At 23.2% G+C, this 24,152-nt stretch overlaps 2 protein-coding genes across 2 annotated transcripts; one reads left to right on the top strand and one right to left on the bottom strand.

Moving 5' to 3' along the window:
• Positions 1–1,311: 1,311 nt before the first annotated feature.
• Positions 1,312–9,095, bottom strand: LOC145832181 (uncharacterized). Its single transcript, XM_082939519.1, has 9 exons — positions 8,464–9,095; positions 8,045–8,269; positions 6,194–6,258; positions 5,524–5,660; positions 4,867–5,087; positions 3,906–4,009; positions 3,640–3,682; positions 3,213–3,318; positions 1,312–2,490 (listed from the first exon to the last, which is right to left on the bottom strand). The coding sequence occupies exons 1-9, from the start codon at positions 8,982–8,984 to the stop codon at positions 1,915–1,917; spliced, it is 1,998 nt and encodes a 665-aa protein (XP_082795645.1). The 5' UTR covers positions 8,985–9,095; the 3' UTR covers positions 1,312–1,914.
• Positions 9,096–17,233: 8,138 nt separating this feature from the next.
• On the top strand, positions 17,234–24,109 carry LOC145846258 (polycomb group RING finger protein 1-like). The gene is made up of 5 exons (XM_082953139.1): positions 17,234–17,370; positions 19,630–19,790; positions 19,994–20,152; positions 22,294–22,482; positions 23,146–24,109. Exons 1-5 carry the CDS (start codon positions 17,241–17,243, stop codon positions 23,326–23,328), a joined length of 822 nt encoding a protein of 273 aa, XP_082809265.1. The 5' UTR covers positions 17,234–17,240; the 3' UTR covers positions 23,329–24,109.
• The last annotated feature ends 43 nt before the right edge of the window (positions 24,110–24,152 follow it).

The raw sequence follows: 24,152 nt of genomic DNA, 5'->3' as shown, positions 1-24,152 counted from the left end.
GGCATGACTAGTAAGGGGCCATAAGGCCGTAGTTTGAAACTTACACTAAATAATGTAATGATAACTTACACTAGATATTCTGGAGTCGATGATCAAAAGCAAAAAAGAAAGATTATGTTCTACGATTTTTTTTTCGAAAGGGTAATAGTTTTTTAATTTTTTCAAAGGGGGCTTTATCAAAAAAGTTTTGTAAACACTGCTTTAAAACAACTTTTTTCATGTTTGAAAAAATTCCCTTTGTGCTATACTAAGCAATTTGCATTACTGCCATTTAGTAACAACATTTTATTCAAAAATAAAATAGTTGATCTTATTTTAAACATACTACTTAAATTCATAAAGCTGCTTTGAAACTTGAAAAAATTTAATCGAAAGAAAATAATAGCTTTAGTTGAAATACTGAGAGTTTTGTTGAAAATAAAACAAAACCGTGTTAAATTTTAGCATTCAGGTTAAATGCAAAAAACATAAAAGTATTTTCAAAATTGATTGCTGTACTTATACTATGAAGTGAGGATAGGCAACGTATGGCTTGTGACATAATCATTTGCTTAAAAATTGCTTTTTAAAACCCACAAGTTCTAATTTAATGACTATCATATTACAGTTTGCTATTTTTTTTTTAGTTTTAAGTATAAATTTTATTATAAAACAAAGTGAAATGGTCTATTTTTAACAAGTACGTTGACGTAAAGTTCTGATAAATTTGGCCTGGCAACTATAGAAGCTATCCTAGCCTACTATAACGCTTTCAATCTAGTTTAAAAGACCTTAAATTAATCACTTATCATTAAGTATTTTATACAGTTTTTTATTAAGATTTTAGACTAGTTTTTTAATTTTGAGCTGAAATTATCGTAAAAAACTTTATTGAAATAAATATAACTAACAACGAATTAAAATTGTAATACACTTGTTTAAGTTCATAGGACAGGTAGTGTCATAAATGTTTTTTTGCATTTAACCTGAATGCTAAAATTTAATACGGTTTTGTTTTATTTTTAACAAAACTCTTATGTATTTCAACTAAAGCTATTATTTTCTTTCGATTAAACTTTTTCAAGTTTCAAAGCAACTTTATGAATTTAAGTAGTATGTTTAAAAGAAGATCAACTATTTGATTTTTAAACAAAATGTTGTTACTAAATGGCAGTAATGCAAATTGCTTAGTATAGCACAAAAGGAATTTTTTCAAACATGAAAAAAGTTGTTTTAAAGCAGTGATTACAAAACTTTTTTCATAAAGCCCCCTTTGAAATCATATTAAAGAATAATTACAATTTTTTGTTTTTCAAAAAAAAAAAAAACAAAGACTAAATTCTCAATTTATTAGAAAAATAATTAATACTCAACACTTCAAACTTTAAAGCAACATAGTTAAGCAGACTAAGAACAGCTTTTTTTACAACGAAAGCCTTTAAACAAAAACATATTTTGCTTAGTATAAGTAAAGTACTGTACTGACTTAAAATTAAAATTTAAATTTTGTTTGATTTTTTGTCAAAGTTTTTCATTTAAAAAGTTTATTTGTTTACAAAACTTTTTTTTTTTTCAAGAAAAAAAAGTGTTTATGTCTATGAGTCTTAGCGTATTAAAATATGAAGTTTATACTAAAGAAAAATAATATATATAAGACGTTGTTATTACGTTATATAATAATAGTATAAATTTAAAGATTGAACCTCTTTCATGGTTTTTATAAAAATAAAATACTTTATTTATAAATCTTCTAAAATAATAATTTATAATTTACACTACTTTTAAAATTTTCTAAAGATTTCTTAAGGAAATCTCACTTTTTAAACATAAGTAAAAACTTGATTAAAAGTTGGTAAATTTATATTTTGCATTAAAAATCTTGTCAATATTTATTTTTTTTTGTTTTCTTTTATAAAAAAATAGAACCAAATTGCATTACAAATCAGTTTCATCACACTCCCAGCTCAGGAAATCCTGTACATTCATACTTTTTCTCTTAGGCTCCTTCATCGTACCAGTTACGCAAGTCTTTGACGCGAAATTTTTGTAGTTTCCTGATGTATATTTAACACTCACTTTTTGCATCGCATCAAGCATTGTGTTTATTATTGGGTCTTTAAACTTTGACGTAGATGAAACTTTGTTGGAATAAAGCGAAGGGTTTCTAGAAGAGTTTGAATATAAAGTGTTATTTTTAGTGTTCGAAGAGTCAGTTCTTGATCTACCTTGAAACTGAAATAAATTATCATTGCTTGGTATTCTCTGATCTAAGTATGATATTGATTTTGATAACTTTCTTTTTTCAAATTTGTTTTTATCATTATTTCTACCTATTGTTGCAAAGCTGTTTGCGTTTGAACTGAAGACATTGTTTTCCTCAAGTCTTTTTGTATTTTTACTTTCACTATTGTTCCGTAGTCGCGTGTTGATAATGTTACGAAAACCATGGCTTGATGTTGATTGGTCTTCGGTATTCATCAAAAGAGTTGAGCTTGCGGTAAAAAAGTCTGGCTATTTTAAAAATTTGTTAAGTTAATTTACGTTATAACTAGTTGATTTAACTCTTAAATGACTAAAACTAATTATGTTATAATAGTACTATTAAGAGATTGCTGTATAAATAAAAAAAATATCTAACAACTTTAGCACAGTAAAAAAAAATCATTTTACAAATTTATAAACAGAAATTAATTAAAATCAGGTGATTTATATATTTTTTCAGAGACAACGAAGTATCCCTTTTTAAACATATAAATAAACACACTCTTAATTTTTATTTGTTCAAAATTACGCAACGACATTTTCAATGATTTTTAAAGCTTGACATTCATTTAAGTATATATTTATGAAAAAAAAAATATTTGTTGCTTTAAAATTTATTTTTAGTAAGTTTCTTTTTTTTTTTTTGTAGGGTTTTGTAATAATCACTTGAAATACTTTACAGACTACAGACCTAAAGTTTTATCCATTTATCCATGCTCAGTTTCTTTAAATAACTAATCTTACAAAATCAATTTTCAAACGAGCTAGTTTAGTCACAAAGTAATGTTAAAATTTTTCTCGTTTTATTTTTATAAGATTTCAATAATAAGTAATCTAATAATTTATAATCTGAAGTTTCTATCAATAAGTAAATATTTATTATTAGTTATATAACTCAAAAACCTTTTTACTGTCAACTAAAAGTTTGTTCTTTAAAAAGTAAAGTAATTTTGTTATAAGTTTTTTGATACCTGATCTATCGTTTTGTTTTTTAGACTTTCAATTTCGTCTAGCTTTGTACGAATTCTTTGAAGGAAATCTTCAGAGTTTAATTTTTTCGCGTTTTCTGAAGTACTTCTATCAAAAAAAAGTCATTAAATTAACTTTTATAAAAAAGTATTCAAAGTATTCTGATAGTCTGTAATTTTTAAATAAATACAGCAATTTGTTTAGATAGTTAAACTTTTTTGTTAAAGGTAGTACTTTTAATTTAAGAACTTCATACAACTTATATACAAAACTGTAATATATTAAATTAAAAGCTGTTCTTTCTAACAGAAGAGTGAAACATTTGTATTAGTAAAACGTAGTGTTTTATCAATATGTTAATATACATAAATAAACTAAATAGCAAGTTTAATTAAATGCTTTATAAAAAAGTGAGTTAAAAAAACTTACAAATTAAGACTTCTTTCTTTTCCTTTAATTTTAGCTATTTTATCTGCAAAAAACGGTTTTTAGGACGAAATAGTTTTAAAAGCCAAAAATTTTTTTGTGATTAGCATCTTAAGTGTTGCTTTTTTATGTTTTTTAATCAAATAAACTTGAAAAGAATGTTTATATGTTACAAAGATACTTAAAATTAAAGTTTGAAAAGTTTAATTACTATTTATGAGCATTTAAAAAAGATATATACATTTAAAAAAAATAAATATATTATTTACCAAAAGCTTTAGAATTCATTTTGAGTGACGAAACATACAGCGTTGACAAATCAGTTTCACTATAACACTTTTTTGATTCGTCGAGACCCTGATCTTTTTCTGATCTGCGATTGCACATAATTTAATTTCAGAAAAAGTTTGTCATGCAATATTTTGTTTTATTTCGTATCTATCTTAATTAATCATGCCTTGTACACTTTAATTAAAAGTTATATTAGTTACACTTAAGCTTTAAAATAATATAATCGATTATAAACATACTAATGTTTTAGAGATAGTTATATCAATACTTTCTACAAATCAACTTTAAGTTATGCGCGAGAAAAAAAAGTAGATGCTTAAATTTTAGTCTAAGTCTTTAAAAGATATAAAATTAACTAACTAAATATTAACAAATTGTTATAACACACTAAATACATTTAATTTTTTTAATTTTACATTGAATAAGTTTATCCTAATTAACTGTTAAAAGTTAATTTAATTTTTTTTTTCATAAAAATTTTTGATAAAAGTTCCAAAATTATTAGCTCTAGCTTTAAAACTAACAACTTAATTACAAAAAAGCAAGTGTTATGATACTATCTATAATACTAATACATAGTGGTAGCTATGATACTAAATTATGTGACAGAATGTTTAGTCTTATTTTTATTTTTAACGAAGCATTTTCAACGTCTATACGGTAAAATTTAAACCTTTATAACTTTTAAAAACTTTTCTTTTACACTAGCTTTGAAATTTTTTTAAAAGTTAACACAAAAATATTATTAGTTTAGAATATTTAGGTCTATTTCTTTAAATTTTGTTCGTTTATCTTTAAAAAACCATCATTGTATATCAATTAATAAATAAATAATTTTCTTAAATAAGTAGTATTTATTTTATTTTTATACTTTTATAAACTTTCAGCAGTATGATACTAGCATGGAATTGTCTTGTAATTAAAAACTATCTAACTCACGGGTGTGTAGATGTTGTATCATTTAAGTTTGATGTAGCTAAAGTTTTTTTGCTTGTTGTTTGCTGGAAGGAACTTGCAGTGTCATTAGTCTTCACGAGCCTGTTGTATTTTTTCGCTTCCTTCAAGCACTGTGCTAACTCCTTAATTGGAGTTGACTTTATTTCAGGATGTTTTATCATCAACTGCTGCTTTTTGTTTTTCCGATTCATGTACTCTAAAAACTAAAAATAAAGAACTCACTTTTAAGAAGAAAATAAAAGATACTTTATTTTATTTTATAGAGGTCCCAAAATTTGCAAAGACTAAAAATCTATACATTGATTTTTTTATTTAAAATTTCTTACATAATCAATTTTAAGTTATTAAAAACTGTGCGCAATGACCAATACCGATTTAGTTCTATGCTTATGTAAGTATTTAAATATGAAAAATATTAACAATTAGTTAGATTCCATTATTAATAAAAACTTTTTATTTTCAAAAGTTAATTGTATTAAAGCTTCAAATAGATACTAAAGAATATTTACTTATTTTTACAAAATGATTATCATCCTTAAAATTTACTAAGTAAAAATAAAAGTGTAACATTGTTTGTACTTTTATTCGTTGATAACTTTTAAAATGTTTTAGTAAGTTTAGCTAAGAGTAAACATAAACCTCATAATCTGTTGTGGTTGTAATTCCAGTAATAGCAAAGAAACTTCCATTATTTTGAGAACTGATCAAGCTTTTTTCCAAACTTTTTTTTCGTTCAAACTGAACCAAGTTTAACTTTTTCAATGAACCTTTTTTATCTTTAATTTGTAAAAACTTATTAATGTGATGTAAAGGTTAAAACGTTGTAAGTTATGTTTTAGCGTTTATCTAATCTAAACTTATTTCTTTATGCCAATAAAACAAATTTTCAGCATTAAAAAACTAATTTATTTTAAATTTGCTCCCAACTATATATTTAACTATGGTTTCTTAGGTACTTATTTACTACAGTCAAGTTAATAACTTTATTATTTTAAGCGAGTTTTTTTACTTAAATGTATTTGTTTTAATGGCATTGTATATAATACTTAAATGTATTATCGTGGTCATAAATTAGCTTTAACATTTGACTACTTAAACATTTTTATATTTTTATTCATATATTTCATATGTTTCTACAAACTTTTATAATATCATTTTAGGTTAAGTATAACATATTTTAACACTAAAATTATTTTTAAACAAAGTTTAGATGTATTGAATAGTTATTTACAATGATGAAATCTAAGCGTAAAATACTTCAAAAACTAACTTAATAGTAAGTTAGGATAAATCGATTAAATTAAATAACCTTTATATGATCTATGCAGACTTTTTTTATTTGTTTCAAATTTTTCAGCCAACTCAAATTCGCTTCTGTAAAATTAATAGTTTTTAATTCATTCATCATTTGAAGATAATGATTTACTTAATAACATACTTTATAGAAATAAGGAAAAAAATAAGCATATATTGTAGCTTTTTAGGTTACATGACAATTAAAATTCGGACAATTGAAATTCCGTCAATTCAAATTCTTTATAAAATATTTAAGAAACTGAATCTTAATAAGAAATATATATTTCAAAAAATAAATACGTATGTATAACTTATTAATATCTAAAAGCCTTTTTTTTTTGTGCAGAATTTTGAATATTTTATAAAATAATTAAAAATTACATATAGTACTTGTACTTTACAACTTGTTTTAGCTATATCCAAAAATATAGTTAAAATTTTCCAAAAGAGAAAAAAATGGCTTGTGAGGATTAACAAGAACTAAATACTGTTTTTTTTATTTTGTTCAGATTTATATTACTTTTTGAGTTGTGGCCTTTTAAAAGTTTTACCAAGAATTTGAATTGTCAAAATTTTAATTGACCGAACTTGAGTTGTTGTGCATCCAGCTATTTTGTTGTTAAAATACTACTGTTTTACATTAGTATTGTTTGTTGAACGACAAAAATACGTTTAAAAATTTTGATTCAAGGATCTGGTGTACCAGAAAACCTTTTATTAATCGAGTCGTACACCATTAGTGGTTGAAAATTTATATAAATACGTTCTGAATTCATCAAAGAAGAAAAAATATGTTACACAAAAAGCACCGTACTGAAAACAATCCTTATTAATTTCTAGTATTCTATATTACTATGACAAATCTTAAAATTAATCAGGAACTAAGAAATTTCGCTTTTAAACGTATAACATTTTACTACTTTTAAATAATTCTAGATGTTTACTAACCTATCATTAAGCACTTAACTTATTTCTATGCTTGTAACTACTTATAGGTGCTTCCATAAAAAAGAGTTTTAGATGATGATAGCTTTAAAGTAGTTTTAAGAAAAAAAAATTAAAAGTTTTAAATACTAAAAAATCATTAAGTAAATTGTCAATTTAACATTTTAAAGAAGTAGACTCTCAAGAAAATATGGTTGATAAAAAAGACCTCACGGTCCTCGAAATACACAATACTTATTTCCTTTTTATAACTACTTTGAGCTAGATTAAAAGTATGTTACATGAAACTAAAAGTGTTTTAAGAAAAATTTAAAATTCAAAAAAACAACGAAGTGTAAAACTAAACTTTGAGACTCACTTAACTTGAAAGAAATATATGTAAATGGTAGGAAAAATTACTTATAACATTATCTCAGACTTATCAATATAGTACAAACTTTCAACAGTAGGTAATATCGTAAAACTTAAAATCTATGTGCTTAAAGAAAACAAAGTTCTTATATGTTTTTAGCTATTTAACTTTTACTTTTGTACATATATACTTATATAAAAAATTCAACATTAACGAAATAAACTATATTAGCAATTTTTACTAAGTTAGTTATAAATTAAAGTAATATAAGTGAATATATTTATCATAAGTCTTTTTTTTTGGAAAATTTTTAATAATATACTTTTGTAAAACTTACACTTTTACGAAATTTAATTACTTGAGAATTTTTGTATATCTTTTAACTCTTATTAAGCTTTTTTAACGATAAAGCTCATATAAGAATAATAAAAAACTTTTTTTAACGTAATATTTTTTAAATACTTTAAACTAAATAGTAAATTATAACAATAAATACATATTTCAATTTAAACTAAAAACTAAGTGTTTAAAAATATTGTGGTCAACTTAGTTTGAACTTAAACTTACTTAATTTTATCTCTAAACTGGAAAGTTGAATTGAATGATCTATCACTAGTAGATGAACTTTCATACAATTGACTGAAGTCTCCTACTGTAGATCTTTTGGGACGGTGAAAAGCAGAAGAGGGATTAGAAAAAAATGTTTTTTTTTTATCAATTTCTATTCCTTCAACCCTTGAGTTTGGTCGTTTTTGCCATTTAGGTACTCCGTTTTCAATTTCGACTTCTTCTCTGTTTATTTAAACAAAAGTCTTTAATTTTGTTTGTTAGTAGTTTTCTAAAAATAAAAACGTGATGAAACGTAAATTTAATTATCAAAAACTTAAATAACTTACCTAATTCATGTACTTTTAACTGAAAGTTTTGTTGACTTAATAACTACACAAATATGTAAAAAATTAATCAAGTAATAAATGTTAGTTTACTTTGTTCTTATATGGACCAAAACTTTACGTTGTTGAGATTTTTTAAAGGTATCACCTCTCATTTTCACGGCCCCCTTCAAGTTTTTGTCATATAACAAAGATTCTTTGCTATTTTTTAATACTCTACTAAAGTTTCCTCTTTTTGCTTGAAAACCATTACTACCCACTACTTTTTCAGATAAACTGCTGTTACTTTTACGAGTACTTTTCTTAGTATCCAACTCTTCAAAGTTACAACAGTTCTCAACAGTAACATTTTTTTCTAAACATGGTCTGTCCTGTGAAGATGTTTCTTTTTTTGAATTTTGTTTTTTATCAGTCTTAGATTTTTTCAAAAATTTTCGTTCATTGTAGTCTTTTTTTGAAGATTTTTCGTGCTTTTTAAACATTTGCTTCCACCATTTACTTTTCCCAATACTTTTAGCTTCATTACTTTTAACAGTTGTTTCTGAGTTTTCTTCACTTTTTTCATCCCAACTTACAAATCCATAGTTATCAAGTTTCTCGTTGTTGTTTCTCATTTTAGTACATTATTGTTCGTTTTATTTTGTACAATCTTAACTCAAAAATATAAAGTAAAAAAATAACAAATTGTCTAAAATTAAACGTAAAACCTTTTGGCAGTAAAATATAAACTGTATTTTTAAACAACTTTGTGAAAATTTAAAACATAGCTAAACGCTTAAGTTAACTGGAGAGTACTTGACTAAACTTGCTTTTGTGCTATTTTACAAATTAGTCGTATAAAACTTGTTTAGTTTTTTTGAAAAGTATCTATTCATTACTGAGCTAGGTTACAATCGTTTTTTAATTTCTTTTTACAATTCTCAATGTTGTGTAAAAATAAACAAAATACTCGTATTACTCAAAGTATCTAAAATTAAGAATATAGTTTATTACCTGATACTTATTTAATCTTATTTTATTTAAAGTTTTTACGCTAAACTAGCAGTTAACTTTTTTATTGAAAACTAGTACATTTTAATCAGCATGTTAAACACCTCTTTTTAATATTTTATAACTATAAATAACTAGTTCATTTAAAAATAAAATGGTTGTGAAATATCTTTTTAAGTCACAATTCTAGCAAAAACTTTAAAGGAAAGCTTTAGTTACGTAAGTAAGTTAATTTTTGTAACAAAATAACAGAAATATAAAAGTGTTTGAGAATTCTAAAAATCTATATCAACTTCAAAATGACATTTATTCTTTTGTAAATTTTGAAACTACATATTAAAGAAATAGATAATCTAAAATGAGCAAAATTTTATAACTGTATTTTAAACAAAAATAATTATGACACTTTTTCAAAATAACTTACGAGGTTTTACAATAGTTGTAAATTATAACCTTTAGTAATAATAGCATCAAAACTAGATTAATTGTTAATTGTTGTTTCGAAATGCTTTCTCTTTAAACTAGGAGCAAATAAGCAATCACCAAGCAAGAAAAATAAAAAACTTGTTCAAAGTAATATAGTTTAAAATTTATTTTTGAAACTGAATACTTCTAAAAGCGAGTTTAAAAGATAAACTACGACAAAAACAACGAATTTTTATTTTTAACTTTTATGCTATAATCACCTATGAAAAAGCAAATGTTTTATAAAAAAAAATTAAATATAAAATAACAAGATAGCTTAGTATTTATTATTTAATTTTCTTCATGCTGAGTTGTTATCATTTTTTGTTTCTTTACATCAGCTTTGACTATTATTAAATAAAAATCAGTGCAAAAATAAAAGAATTAAAAAATAATGTGCAAAATATGTTTCTAAAATTTAGGTTGAAATTACACAAATTTTTAAAATCTATAAACTATAAATATATTCTTTTAAGCTATTATGTTTTTTTATTTTTCGTTCAAACAATATTAAAAGACTTTTAAACTAACTTTTTATTTTTTTAAAGTTTTTATTGCGTAATCTTTTAAGCATCGTAAACTATTTTATTCAATAGATTACCAATGACCTTTTTCAAATTTAAATTGAAGGTTATGTGAAAAATGACATTAAACTAATATTTATTTTAAAACTTTTTTTTCAACTTGAGAAGTAACATTCTACTTTAGTGCGCAATGCTGGTTAATCGTGCATTTAGAGTTTAAGAAAATTGCGTTCAAAATGTAGTTTTTTTTTTTTTTTTATTAAAATTATCAACGTTTACCATTTTAAGCGTAAGTACATAATAACAGAGATATTAATTAAAAACTATTAGCAAACTAAACATTTTACTTTAATGTTGTTAATACCCGATGATTGAAATGTAAATATATAAAATACATAATTAGCCAAAATATGCACATGTTTAACGAAATTAACGCACAGTTCAATTTACATTCACTTAGATAAGATACTCTTGAAAATATGTCTGCTATAAAAGTTTGTCGTTATGGTCCTTTGCAGAAAATTATTTTCTGTTGGAAAATTTCTCTCGAGACATTAAAGACTAATAAAATTATTTTGCAGCAATCCATGTTATCTTGTGACCTTTGACTAGTACTATCAACGTCCATTGGCTCATCATCATCGTCTGATGTCATGATCATAGTATTAAAAAAATCGGGTCTTTCTAGTATGTTAATCGGGTATTTCTGTTCTTGGAACTGCTTCTACCATTAATTTACTCTGAGGTTGTTTAATTGCTTTTTACTCTGAGGTTGTAATTTTGAAAAAAAAAATTATGTTTTTTTTTCAAAGGTTTTTATGGTAGCAACGTCTAAACCTATTCTTAAGACTGTATTTAAAAAGGAATTTTCTACAGTTTCATGAGTAACTTTGCACCATTCCCCTATAACAAAATTAGCTGTATTTAGCAGATTTGCAGAACGAACACCAACAGATTCACCATGTTTTTTTTAGTAATTGTTGGTTGTGCTTGTCTGGATTATAAATTGGCAGTACATCTTTCAAAAGAAACCGTTATAGTTTTCATGATAGAAACAATAGTTTTAAAGTTGCATGGCTGTTTCTTGATTGTCAAGTTTACAGGAAAAAACGTAAAAAAAACATTTTTTTTTGAAAGTTTCCAAAATACATTGCTCGTAAGCAAAAGCACTCGGTGACTTTTTTTATTACCTCAGGACAGGAGTGCCATATGATTAAAATTTTAAGGCTTATAGTATTTTTTTAAAGCAGAGTTGAAGTAAATTAAGCATCCTTAAGTTAAGCAGCTCTAAAACTTATACTGTTTTCCATTTAGTTTTTCAAGCCAAAACCCATATCGATCTAAGTTGTTTATATCGAGTTATCATAAAACTTCAACATTAAAGTAAAGATATTCTAAATTAAAATACTTTGAAATACCTGAAAAAAGTTAGTAGTATAGTTAGTTTTTCATAAAACAGTTTTCGGAGCTAAGAAAAACTGGCTTTATGAAAATTAAATATATTAAAAGTTAATTTAATAAAATCCTTTATGTTTAAGTTGAAGGAAACTGTTTGTTTTTACTTAATTTTTTTAAAGTTCAAGCGTAGTTTTGTCGTTTCATAAATGTTTTTAAATAAAATAATTATAAGTTCGTAAACTTTTTCTAAAATTTTAAGGTAAAAATAGTGTTTGAAGCAGTGTTATATTAATTTATTTTTAAAGTTATAATTCGTATAAAATAAAAGTCATCAACTTTTCTAATCGCCGAATTATTCTCGAGTAAGACAAAAAAGTATTTTCGGGCTGTTAAATTAAAAAAAAAATTGTCTTTAGAAACAAAAGTGGGATAATATCATCTAACAAGCTAATTATTTCAAAATAAACTTTAAGGGGCCTTCTCTCAAAAAAAAACTTAAATTAGAATAAAAAATGCGCATGTAGCTCTAGAAATAAAGATTATAATAATAATAAAAAATTAGAAAAAAGTTACTATAAGATTGTAAATTTAAAAAATTCAAATCTAGCCGTACTTTAGTACTTCTAAAACATTATTTTTAGCAATACTTCAAAAAAATATTTAACATTATAAAACATAAGTTTTAAAATAGTGTATTTTACAATGAACCATAAATATAAGAAATTGAATAGCCAGAATTTGAGGTTTTAAAATTTAAATTTTTGTGTACTATGGAGACCTATTTACTATCGAATATTAATTTTTTTCATTGCACAGCCTTTTGAATTTTAATTATCTAATTTTTTTTTTCAAAAACTTATATTTTTGTACATAATACTTCAAGAGTGTATGCATGATAATCCATTTGTATAAAAGTGTTGCATTTGCGATTAAAAAGATAAATTTAAAAAGTTTATCAGTTATTGCTAGAAAACTTTGAAGTCTAATGTGTCTTTCTATCCAAATTAAATTCGTTATAAAAAGAGAGAAAAAAAAGTTTAACCTAATTGTTTTTCTCGTTATAAAGTATTCTTGTAAAGTACTACTTTTTTTAATGATAAGCTGTTTAGAATAAGTATAAAATTGTGTTTTTAAACTCTATAAAAATTTTCTCTTTTCAAAATCAAAATAAATTCTTTTTTAAATTACCACAAAGTAACTCGAGTATGTCTTTAAAATCTAAAAACGTTTGTGTGCTTTGTATATATGGTTGTTATACACGTGAGGATTTTGCATTTTTGAAAAAGCTAGTGCTTTAAAGAAACGATTTATGATTTCAATCTCTATTTTAAACTAAAATGTTAAAACATGTTTGTAGAGTTAAAACTTTTTTATCTAAACATTGTTTGGATGCTTACTTTGTATTTTAGAGTTTACAAACTAAAGACTTTTTATTTTTTAAATAAAATAACAAGTTTTTAGTAATGTTTAAGAAAAATAAAGATTATAGTAGTATTATACTAAACTTGTTTAGTAAATCTTTATATATACAAAAACCATTAACTACTTAATAATTCTTTTTAAAACGACTTATTTATATTTGTTAGTTGTAATAAAATACATAATTAATGATTTTAAAGTAAAACTGTTGTAAAATTTTAATATGATTTTTTTTATTTGAAATTTAATGTTACAAATTTCTCAACTTATGAACGTTAAAGGTGGCAAGTTAGATGTTATCTAACATATTATCAAAAACAATACAATGTTTTACTCCTTTAGTGATTTTTGATATATTTTTAGTTGCTAATTAAATCTGAAAAACGTGTTTAACACGTAAATCGACGATATGAATTAACGATGCGGTGTTTGACTCGATAACCAAAAGGTTTTTTCGTATGGTCGTTGGACCAAAATTTTTGACCGCTTTTTTTTTATTGTTCAATAAGCAATATATATTGTTTATAAATTTTTTTTGAAAATTAAAGGAAATAAAAGGCTAAATATCGTTAGTATAGTAAACTAGATCAAATTGAAAACTATGTAGATTTGTTTGTACCTGATATTTTTTTGTATAAGATGAAGTAACGTAAACTAAAAGTTAAAAAAAAAGTATTTATATAAATTTTATTCACTTTTTAGTCAACATAGATATTAAATATACAAAATAATACAAAATAAGAATCTTTAAAAAAGGCTAAAAATATTTTGGTTTTTTTTTTTTTTGAAAAGTATTATTTGCAGTATAAATCTAATTTTAAGTTAAAAGTTTTACTGAAAAGAGGTTATTATTGTCGTATTGATCGTTAGTTACTATAATGTAATAAATCTCAATTAGGCTTTATAATGACTAAACATTATAAAACTCAACTTAAATGAAATACTAAAAACAAAATTAATTAAATAAAAAAAAGTAAAATTGTATCTTTAAATTGAGTTGAAGGTTGCACTTAGATTAATTTTGTTAATAATTTATATGCACTTTAAATACTAAAAAACATTAAGTCGAACTCACATGGAATGCTGTTCTAATAAAAGTTATAATTAAAGTTTGTACTTATTGGCATTTTTTAATACAATGAAAATTAAAAATCAGAAAGTTACAACTCAACTTTTATCGTTATGACATAACTACCTTGCGGTCTAAATAACTAAAATTTAGTATCGAATAGGACCGTTTAAGTTATAATTTAGCGTTATTTCAAATTTATAAGTTTTCGGCTAATTGGCTAAAAGAAGAATTTTTTTTCAAAGTATTAAGCTAAAAGGATATGTTTACGATAAAACGATTCCCAAAAAGTACAATTAACGTAATTACTTTTATTTAAACATACTAACATACCTCACTTTTTTAACGATTGTATGATTTGCAGGCTTTTTATCTACCTGATATCACAATGGATGTCGTAGTTGATGTTAGTATTTTTAAGTACCTAATGCATTTTAATAATCTAACGTCGTTTTCTTTATAAATTTTGAAGCCATTGTTATGGTTGTACTATCTACTTTTCAAAGTAACACCAGTAGATCTAATATAGTTCTTTGGTTTTTTTGTAGATGATATCGTGGCATTTTAAATTAATTTTTACTATATCTTTATTATCCAAGTATCATAAATTCTTAGAGGGGCATTTAAAGGGTGAAAAACTTGCGTTTTATTTTTATTTTATTGGTTTATTTAATATTTCTATATTTTTTTTGTATTATAAATCTAATATAATTTTACATACATGCTATAGGACAGTTTACAATAGTTTATTTTTATTTTATGTTTAACTTTTTTTGCAAGTAATGTTTATTAATATTTTTTTAATGTTTTGGCTATATTGTATAGTTTATTAAACGTTAGAAACAATTTTATTTGGTCCTAGGACCTGGTGCACAAAGAACTTTTCGGTTATCGAGTCGCACACCACGAATATCTTTTAACGTCTTGTCTATTAGTTTTAACGAGTTAGCAGAAGGGGGATAAACTATAAGTGTATAATCATTTTTAATCGGTTTAACACAAAGTGTAGTTTACAAAGCCAATATATTTTCAAAGAATAATAGTAATGAAATTGATTGATATCATCTTTAATTTTTTTGTTAAAAGTAGTTTTTCAGATCTAATTAACAACTGAAGATCTCTTATATATCACTATGGGAGTAAAACATTGTAACATTTTTGACAGTTTTTAAAAAATTTTGAAAAGATATTAAGATTGTATAACTTGTTTTCTACTAGAATTTATTTTGATTATAGTGTTTTAATGTACTTGCTAGAGACTTTTTTTAATTAAAACTACAAATAAACTTTTTTTTAAGCAACGGTTGTAATTAAGTAAAATATCTACATCTGTATGTGTTTATACTTAATTATGGTGTTAAGATAAATTGTTTTTTATTTGTTGAAACTTTTGTGGTTAAAAAATTAATTAACTGATACCAACCGAATATAACTAAAAGCACATTGTAACTTAAACAAAATAGTTCAACTACTGACGAAAAACATAGTTTTGTTTACTGTGCTTTAGCGCCACTACAAAATTTAAAGTTTAATTTAATTACAACTATGAGTGTTAAATTTTGTCGAAAAACTTCAAACTTTTTTTCAAAAACTTTACCACTGAAATTTACAATTACACACTTTCTTTAAAAATCTTTAAAATTAATTTAATTGTTTCGAATGGTTTGTTTAGTTTTCAAGCAGAATGATTACAAATAAATTGAAATGGAATCATTTAATAAAATTTATTTATGTCAAAATGTTTACTAATAAGTTTTTGTCACTTAAAAATTATTAATGATGTGCTAGAGTTCATTTATTTTTCTTATATACTTTCAAAGATTTTTGATATTCTGCCTATTTGCAAGTAAATGTATCTAAGTTTGTAAAAAAAGTAACTTCAATTAATTTTGTTCTTGTTTTAAGGTTTGTGACCAACCTTAATTCTTAAAAATCAGCCAAATTCTATTAATTAAATACTATTTGTACAATTATACTCTAACTACAATAAAAAAATTGTATTAAAATTTTATAAATCATTATTATAATATCAATGACATTTTCTGACAACATCTGTGATATATATTTCCGTATTAGATTAATTAATTAATAGTTTTATGTAAAATCTACTTTTTTAACATCAAAATCGCGAATTTTGCTAATAAGTTCAATGTATGATTTAAATATTTTACTGAAAATATTAAAAACCTAGTTATATTTTTTCTCAGACTAGTTTTTAACTACATTTTATAAAAAAATTGTTCTATTTTTAAACATTAAAAAATTGTTTTATTTATTTGACAAAGTAACATAAATTGTTAAAAAGTTAAAATTTATATTTGAAAAAAGTTTAATTTACTCACATTACTAAAAAAGAAAAAAAATTGTTTAAATAATTAATATTGTATTTTATAATACCATAGTTAGAAAAATAAAGATTTATTGTTTAAATATTAAGTTTAAAAAAAGTGTATATTAAAATAATCAAGAACAATTGTCTAAAATTTGTTTAATTACAAATTTGAATATAAAAATTTTGTTAAGTTAAATTGTGATGTTTATTTTTTTATATAGAAATACAAATTTTAGGTACATTTATGAACGAATAGAACTTAAATTGATTTTATTTGCTTTATAGAATGATCAATTTTTATCTTAAACAAGATAAGTGCTTTACAAAGTAGTTAAAATTTTCAGTGTTTATTCTGAAGAACTTAATATTTCCATGCACTAAAGTGTGCTGATTTACATTTAATAATAAAATAAAATAGTATTAAAACACATTAATGTGTCATTATTTATAACAATAGTATTTATGAAAAAAAAATTTAAAACATACTCTAAATTACAAGTTTACTAGAGTTTGATAAAATATTATATTTTATGAAAATTAGTTAAGTTAAGTTTATTGTTACTTTCACCTTTTTAAACAAAACACTTACTTGAAACTAAAATTGAAATTTGTTCATATTTTGCTTTGAACGATTTTTAAAAAAATATTTTTTTACAGTAGAAAAAATTTAAAAATGCTAAGACAAGAACAGTTTGCTAAATTTATAAAAGAAGGTGACCCAAATTTTGGTAGTTTTGATGACAATGCTACTCAATTTAATATAGAAAATGTCAATGAATACATATCATGTCCTTTATGTGCAGGTATGTTTTATAACTTATAGTTGAATCAGTAGTTTATTGAAACTTATTGTAACTATAGTTTTGGTAACTATATTCAATTTAGTTATGCTTTATTTCATTTTTTATGAAAACTTTTACAATTTAGTGTCCTATGTTAGACTTTAAAGCAAGTTTTTTAAAATTACTTGCAAACATTTATTTAAGATTTATTGAATCCAAAACATTATATATCTATTTACTTTTTTTTTGTTTGTATTATATATATTAATGTTTTTTTAATCTAAAAGCTAGTTTAATAGTAACAAAGCATAATGATTAATTTAAGAGTTGTAAATTATACATAGTATAAATAGATACATAGTTTATACTTTTTGTTGTTTTAGTTATAGCTACATGTGTTTAATTAAATTTTATTTTTCAAGTATCTTAGAGACAAGTAGAATCTCAAGTTTTTTTAAATTGTCAGTAAATTTTCTCAGTATATTTCTAATTATTTACTATAAGTTTTATTGTAACAAGTATCAAACATTGTTTTGTACAAACTGTAGACTTTTAAAATATCTAAAAAATGTTTTACTAAGTATGAGCTTAATAGTTTTAATTATAGTAGTCCAACTTTATACAATATATTTAATCCAACATTATAAAAGCCAAACTATTGCTTTTGTATGAAACTAACATTAAATTTGTCTATTAGTTTAATGATTAAAACAAGCATTGCTCTTTAAAAAACTTCAAAAGTTTGTGTTATACTTTATTTTTATTATTTTAATTACTTAACTTTCATTACATATATATGATTTTAGATTTTCGGAATTATTTTGAAGTACTTAACTAAATTGTTTTTAGTTATAACTACCATATTAGTCAAAAACTATTTAAACTCCTTTTTTCAATAGTTATGTCATAGAATGAAATGAAAAAGAAAACTCTTAAAAAACGTTATTTGCTTTCAGGCATATTATCAATTTTTTACACTTTAATTTTAGTCAGTTTATTGAAGTTAGCTTTTTAACTTTACAATTAGTTTTTAAGTCTTTTTAGAAGTATATACAAAAATGTCATGTTTACTAATAAATACACTTTATTTTGTAGCATAAATGTCTTACCTTATTTTTTAGTAAAGTTTTCAGAACAAACTTTAGCTTCATGTATTGTTTACTTGTTATAACCTAAAAGTTGTATAAATAGTTGAATTACAGATTTTGGTAAGGCAGTGTATGTAAAATTAAGAAGTCTTTTATAGTTTAGTTAAAATAACTTTATAACTTATTTTAGAAAATTATTTCAAAATAACATTTAGTATTAAATGAAATAATCTACGTAGGTCAAACTAATATAAGCTACAAGGTTTTTAAGTAAGTATCAATATTTTAAAATCCCAGTTCCCAATACATAAGTCTTGTATGTTCATTAAATAAGCTCAAATGACAAAAAATAGTTTATATTCTATAAGAATATTTTTGTATTGTATTTTAATTAAAGTAAACTTGTGTCTTTGACTTTGACAAACTTAAACAAGACTAAATTGTACACACCTTTTTTAAATATACAAAACATCAATGTTTTTTAAATAGTAATTAAGTTAGTATTATTTGACAGAAATATTGTTTGATTTAGTAACAGTAAAGAGCTGATTAATTATTCAGATATTAATACTAATAATAATAATAATAATAGTTTTTCTATTCATGAAAACTATCAAGTTGAAAGAATAATTGTTATTTTATTTCGTTTCTGTTGTTATGAAAATATGACCATTGTCTGAATTAAAAAAAAGTTTTTTAGAATATTTAACAAATTTAAACAAGCTTTTGTATTAACCATTTGGTAATTTTTGAAAGTTTTTTTTTAAAGAAGAATTTTTGTTAATTAGAACAACATATAAAACAACATCTGTAAATTGTTTGATTATTTTTATTTTGTTCTTATAATAATTTTATTAAATAAAAAATAAGTTGAATTAAACCTTTTTAGTCTATGAACTATCTTAAACTTGACAAGTGTCATACATTTTGAGTTTTTAAGTAGTAGTCAATGCATTTACTTTAAGAACTAATTTTTTTAGTTAGGACTACAGCTTAGTAAAGTTTGTCTTTTAGTTTGATGTAAAGCAATCGTAAATTAGATTAATTTGATTACAATGTGAAGGAATATATATTTCATAAATTATTTGTTAACTAGCATATATAATCAAGTACAAATAATTAATAAAATAAATCCATAATTAAATGTTTGTGTTTAAATTGTAAATTTGTATTTTATACTATTTGTCTACAGGCTATTTGATCAATGCTACAGTTATCACGGAGTGCACTCACGTTTTTTGCAAATCCTGCATAATTAAGCATTTCAATCGTAAGAATCACAAATGCCCACAATGCAATCAGCATATTCCACACCCAATGTTGAGCTTGAAAAGCGACAACAGTATGCAAGAAGTAATTATTTAGAATTAATTTAAAATCTGTTTACATAAGTTTAACTGATATACAATAACATACCTTTTTACTAACAGTATATTTATAAAATTAAAATTAAAGGTAGTTATTTGGTCATAAGTAAGTAATTTGAAAAATTTATGTCGTTCTTAAGTAAACTCAAATATATTTTTAATCTGTAACTTATAAACATAAAAATATAGGTTGTTTACAAGTTAGTCCCAGAGTTGCTTGCTGATGAGTTGCAAAGAGAAACTGAATTTTGGGAGGCAAGAGGAATGCATTTTAAGGATTCAAAATCACATTTGCTTAAAATTGATGCAGTGCAAAAAATGCTAGGTGACAAAATTGAAAGTAAAGAAGTATGTTATTAATTATTTTATAAACTTTGATTAACTAAATTACTTATCTTTTACTAATTCCAAAAACACTGTTTAATTAAATTTGATTTTTTTATGTCGCTTGAGTTTTAGATATCTGATAGTTTGTTTTAATCAATGATCAATGAATTAGTACAAAACTTTATTATATAGATTAAACATAAAATTACATAAGTGTAAAATAAGTGTTTAACTGTTTTTATTATTTTAGCAGTATTTATGTTATTTACGAACATTTTCAAATTATAAAGATTTAAAATTACAAACAGTCGAAATTATCCAATTAAAACAAAACAAAAAAAGTTATTAGATACGCAGAAAAAGTTCAAACACCACAAAAATCTCATTAAAAAAATTATATATCTTCAAACTAATTAATGACAGAAAATGAAACCTAATTGTTATTATAAACAAAAATGGTAAGAACCATTAAAAAAATCAGTCACAGTCTTTTACAACCACTTAGAATAGATCTTTCGTTTATTAAAAAACAAACATTTTCAATTCTGTAGAAAACAAAAAAATATACTAGCAACTAGAGAAAGTAAATTGAATATTTTAGCAAAATTTAAAATAAAAACTAAAAACTACCATATTATTATAATACTGAATTTCACACTTTTACTTTAAAATTAATGGAACACTTATATTTGAGATTAGTCAGTAAAGTTTGATATAATTTTTCAATTTGAGAATTTGAGAAAAAGACACTTTGGAAAACTATTTTTGTTTACTGTAACTAAGATAAACTATTTCTATAAACAACAAACAATTAAAAAAAATTTTTTCTCAAATTCTCAAATTGAAAAATTATATCAAACTTTACTGACTAATCTCAAATATAAGTGTTCCATTAATTTTAAAGTAAAAGTGTGAAATTCAGTATTATAATAATATGGTAGTTTTTAGTTTTTATTTTAAATTTTGCTAAAATATTCAATTTACTTTCTCTAGTTGCTAGTATATTTTTTTGTTTTCTACAGAATTGAAAATGTTTGTTTTTTAATAAACGAAAGATCTATTCTAAGTGGTTGTAAAAGACTGTGACTGATTTTTTTAATGGTTCTTACCATTTTTGTTTATATTTATCTAAAATTCAATCCTGTCCGGTCTTTAAAATCAAAAGAGGAAGACTACCTTCATCCCATTTTAATTTCTAATTGTTATTAATTATACTTATTTTCAAACTCTTTTAAAATTTATGTATTTATTTTTTTGTCTTCAGGCCTCATGGTTTCTGTCCTTTTTAAAAAAGGTTCACTTTTTATAATATTGTTAATGTCTTAATTAACATCAATCTGCATGGTTATATACTATGTCTTTATTTATGTGAAAATTATATTTAAAGTTTTTGGATGGTGTATGACTTTTGATAGTTTTGTTGAATTGTTTAATTTTTGGTGCTTATGCTCTTAGGGTTTACATTATATTCTGTATTAAGCACAGTTAATTGTTTTTTTACTTAATTTTCACTTATACATGTTTAAATTTTACTATTATTGCTTCATGTATTACGTTTTCTACTCTTTTTTCATTTCAGAAAGCAATTGTTCTCATTAGGTTGCATTGTTTATTGCTGTTTTAAACTTGGTTGGTTTTATCAAGTAACTTTTTGTTTTATAATTTTAAGCATTTTCTGGTTGAATCATACATCAGATAATTAGTTTTACTTTGGTTTTATTTATAACTTTGATTTTTTTTTATGCAACAAGCGTTAGCAGTTGTACTTTTGTAGATTTACTTATTTTATAAAGTCATTTTCTAATTAGTTGTTTATCTATTTCAGTTTTCACGGATTTAAAGTGTGGCGATTCGGATCAAACAAAAATTGTAATATGAAACATTATTTAATTAATTACTTTGACTTTTAATATGTCTTTTTTCTGGTGGTTTACAAATAAGCTTAATAAATTCATAATATATTTAGGGGTGCAATTTACTAAAAGTCATCACTGTGTGAAGTTTAAAATAAACTCTATTACTTAATAAGCAATTAATTTTGTTTAAACTTTTTTACTTGTTACAAATAAAAATGTTTATGATAAATGAACTAGAAACTGTTTATTGTTTATATTTCATATGCATAAAACTAAGCTTTAACTCGTTTAATATACTTTTTAAAGGAGGATAATTTGCCAACAATTGACTACAACAAATGCATCCACAATACAACTGTTGAAAATAATGCAAATTTTGATGGAAAAATTGTTTTTATGTTCAAAGAAAGTGCTAACAAAAATGATTTACCTGTAAAGTGCATGGTAGTGCCTATAAGACTGAAAATGAGTTATGTAAAAAAATTACTTGCCAAAGTGAGTTAAAATGTGTTATAAATTTTTAAGTGTTGCATTTTACATAGATGCACAACTATTCAAATTCGGACAATTCAAATTCCGGCAGTTAAAATTCTTAAAAAAAAATTGAAAGGGCCACAACTAAAAAAGTAATGTACATTTGTCAAATACAAAAAATACATATGTAGTTCCTATTAATATCTAAAGCCATTATTTTTTTATGCAAAATATTAAATATTTTATGAGATATGGCTTAAAAAAAGTAAAAAACATAGTTATTTTTAGTAATTTTAAAATAGCTTAAAAAATATTTAAGATAATGCAAAATATTAATTATGGCTTGTAGATTTTAATAAGATCTACATATATATATTATTTTTTTAAATTTATATAACTTTTTGAGAAGAAGTCTTTTAAATTTTTATTTAAGAATTTGAATTGTTGGAATTTGAGTTGTCCGAGTTTGAATTGTCATGTAACCATCTTATATTATGGAGATTTTATCATGACTAGTTAAGTAAAACAAAAATTAAAGTTCTTCTATTAGAGTGTTTACACAATAACTTTTTTTTACTGTATATCAAACATGATTACTGATGAAACACTAACTAGTTTGTACATATATTTTTTTTGAAGTTCAACTAGAATAAAAATGAAAACTAAACTTTCAATTTATACCAGGTGCTCAATGTAGACTTGCAGAAGCGGACTTTATTGTTTAACTTGGACAGCAACGAAGGAAAATATTGTGACGACAGCTTGTTGGCATCGCAAGTCGCAAGGTTATTGAGGTCTGACCCGCTTTCAGACAGAAGTTTTAAACAATGTCATGAAACGATAGTTGTCACGTACACGCTTGTTTGATCTGCCGCTGCTTCGTTACTGTCCTAATGATGAGTAAAAGTTGGATGTTTAGCATTTTCAAACTGATGGAGAAAATAATACGAGTAATATACATTTGAGATTGTTTTTTAGGTGTATTTTAAAAAAGACAAAACTATCTTTTGTATTATTTACGTTTTTTTCAAGTTAGCTATATTTTTAGTTAAAATTCTTTCGTTTATTATAATTCTAAATGTAAGTTTATTTTTTTAGCTATATTGAAAAAAATTTTTTTAAACATATATTGCTTTATTATAATATTATCGTTGTTTAATGCTTCTGTTATTTGAAACTAATTTTATCTTTTGTTAAATTGTGTTTATTATAATGCAACATGACATGAAAGACCTGTAGTGATGTTTTTGTTTTAAAACAAAATGTCTTTTTAACAACACTTTTCCAAATAAGTAAATATTTTATTGTTTTAGATGTCTGCAATTTTAATGACTTTTGACGTTTTTTATTGATAAATTATGTCTTTCTCTGAAAAAACTTATGGGTTTAATATTGAGCCTGTATTCTGAACCACACTTTATATACAAAAGACTAAATATATTTAAGTATTTATTGTTTTATGGTTAAAAATTACCTGAGCTAATTATCATTTTTTAAATTAAGTGAACTTGTAACAATTAAATTATGAATAGTCTGAAGTGAAGGTGCTTTAAATTCTGTCTTATACATGATCATCTAATAAATGTATTTTAATTACTTGAAATAGATTTTGTTTATACTTCTAATTTAATTTAAATTGTGAGCCAGATGGTAAACATTTGTAAAGAAAATAATGTTTTTTATGAACATTA

The sequence above is a fragment of the Thalia democratica genome, chromosome 1 (genome assembly GCF_965202585.1).
Source record: "Thalia democratica chromosome 1, ktThaDemo2.hap1.1, whole genome shotgun sequence".
NCBI lineage: Eukaryota > Metazoa > Chordata > Thaliacea > Salpida > Salpidae > Thalia > Thalia democratica.
The sequence above is the reverse complement of the archived record's forward strand: the minus strand, read 5'-3'. Positions and strand labels throughout refer to the sequence as shown.

Bases quoted from the DNA above. Each gene is read 5' to 3' on its own strand.
- LOC145832181 (XM_082939519.1), bottom strand. From the start codon at position 8,984: ATGAGAAACAACAACGAGAAACTTGATAACTATGGATTTGTAAGTTGG. The intron at 3,683-3,905 runs GTAAATAATATA...CGTTTTTTGCAG, and splicing joins AATGAATTCTAAAGCTTTTG to ATAAAATAGCTAAAATTAAA. The intron at 3,319-3,639 runs GTAAGTTTTTTT...TTTTTTTGATAG, and splicing joins AAAGAAAGAAGTCTTAATTT to AAGTACTTCAGAAAACGCGA.
- LOC145846258 (XM_082953139.1), top strand. From the start codon at position 17,241: ATGCTAAGACAAGAACAGTTTGCTAAATTTATAAAAGAAGGTGACCCA. The intron at 19,791-19,993 runs GTAATTATTTAG...ATAAAAATATAG, and splicing joins GCGACAACAGTATGCAAGAA to GTTGTTTACAAGTTAGTCCC. The intron at 20,153-22,293 runs GTATGTTATTAA...TACTTTTTAAAG, and splicing joins ACAAAATTGAAAGTAAAGAA to GAGGATAATTTGCCAACAAT.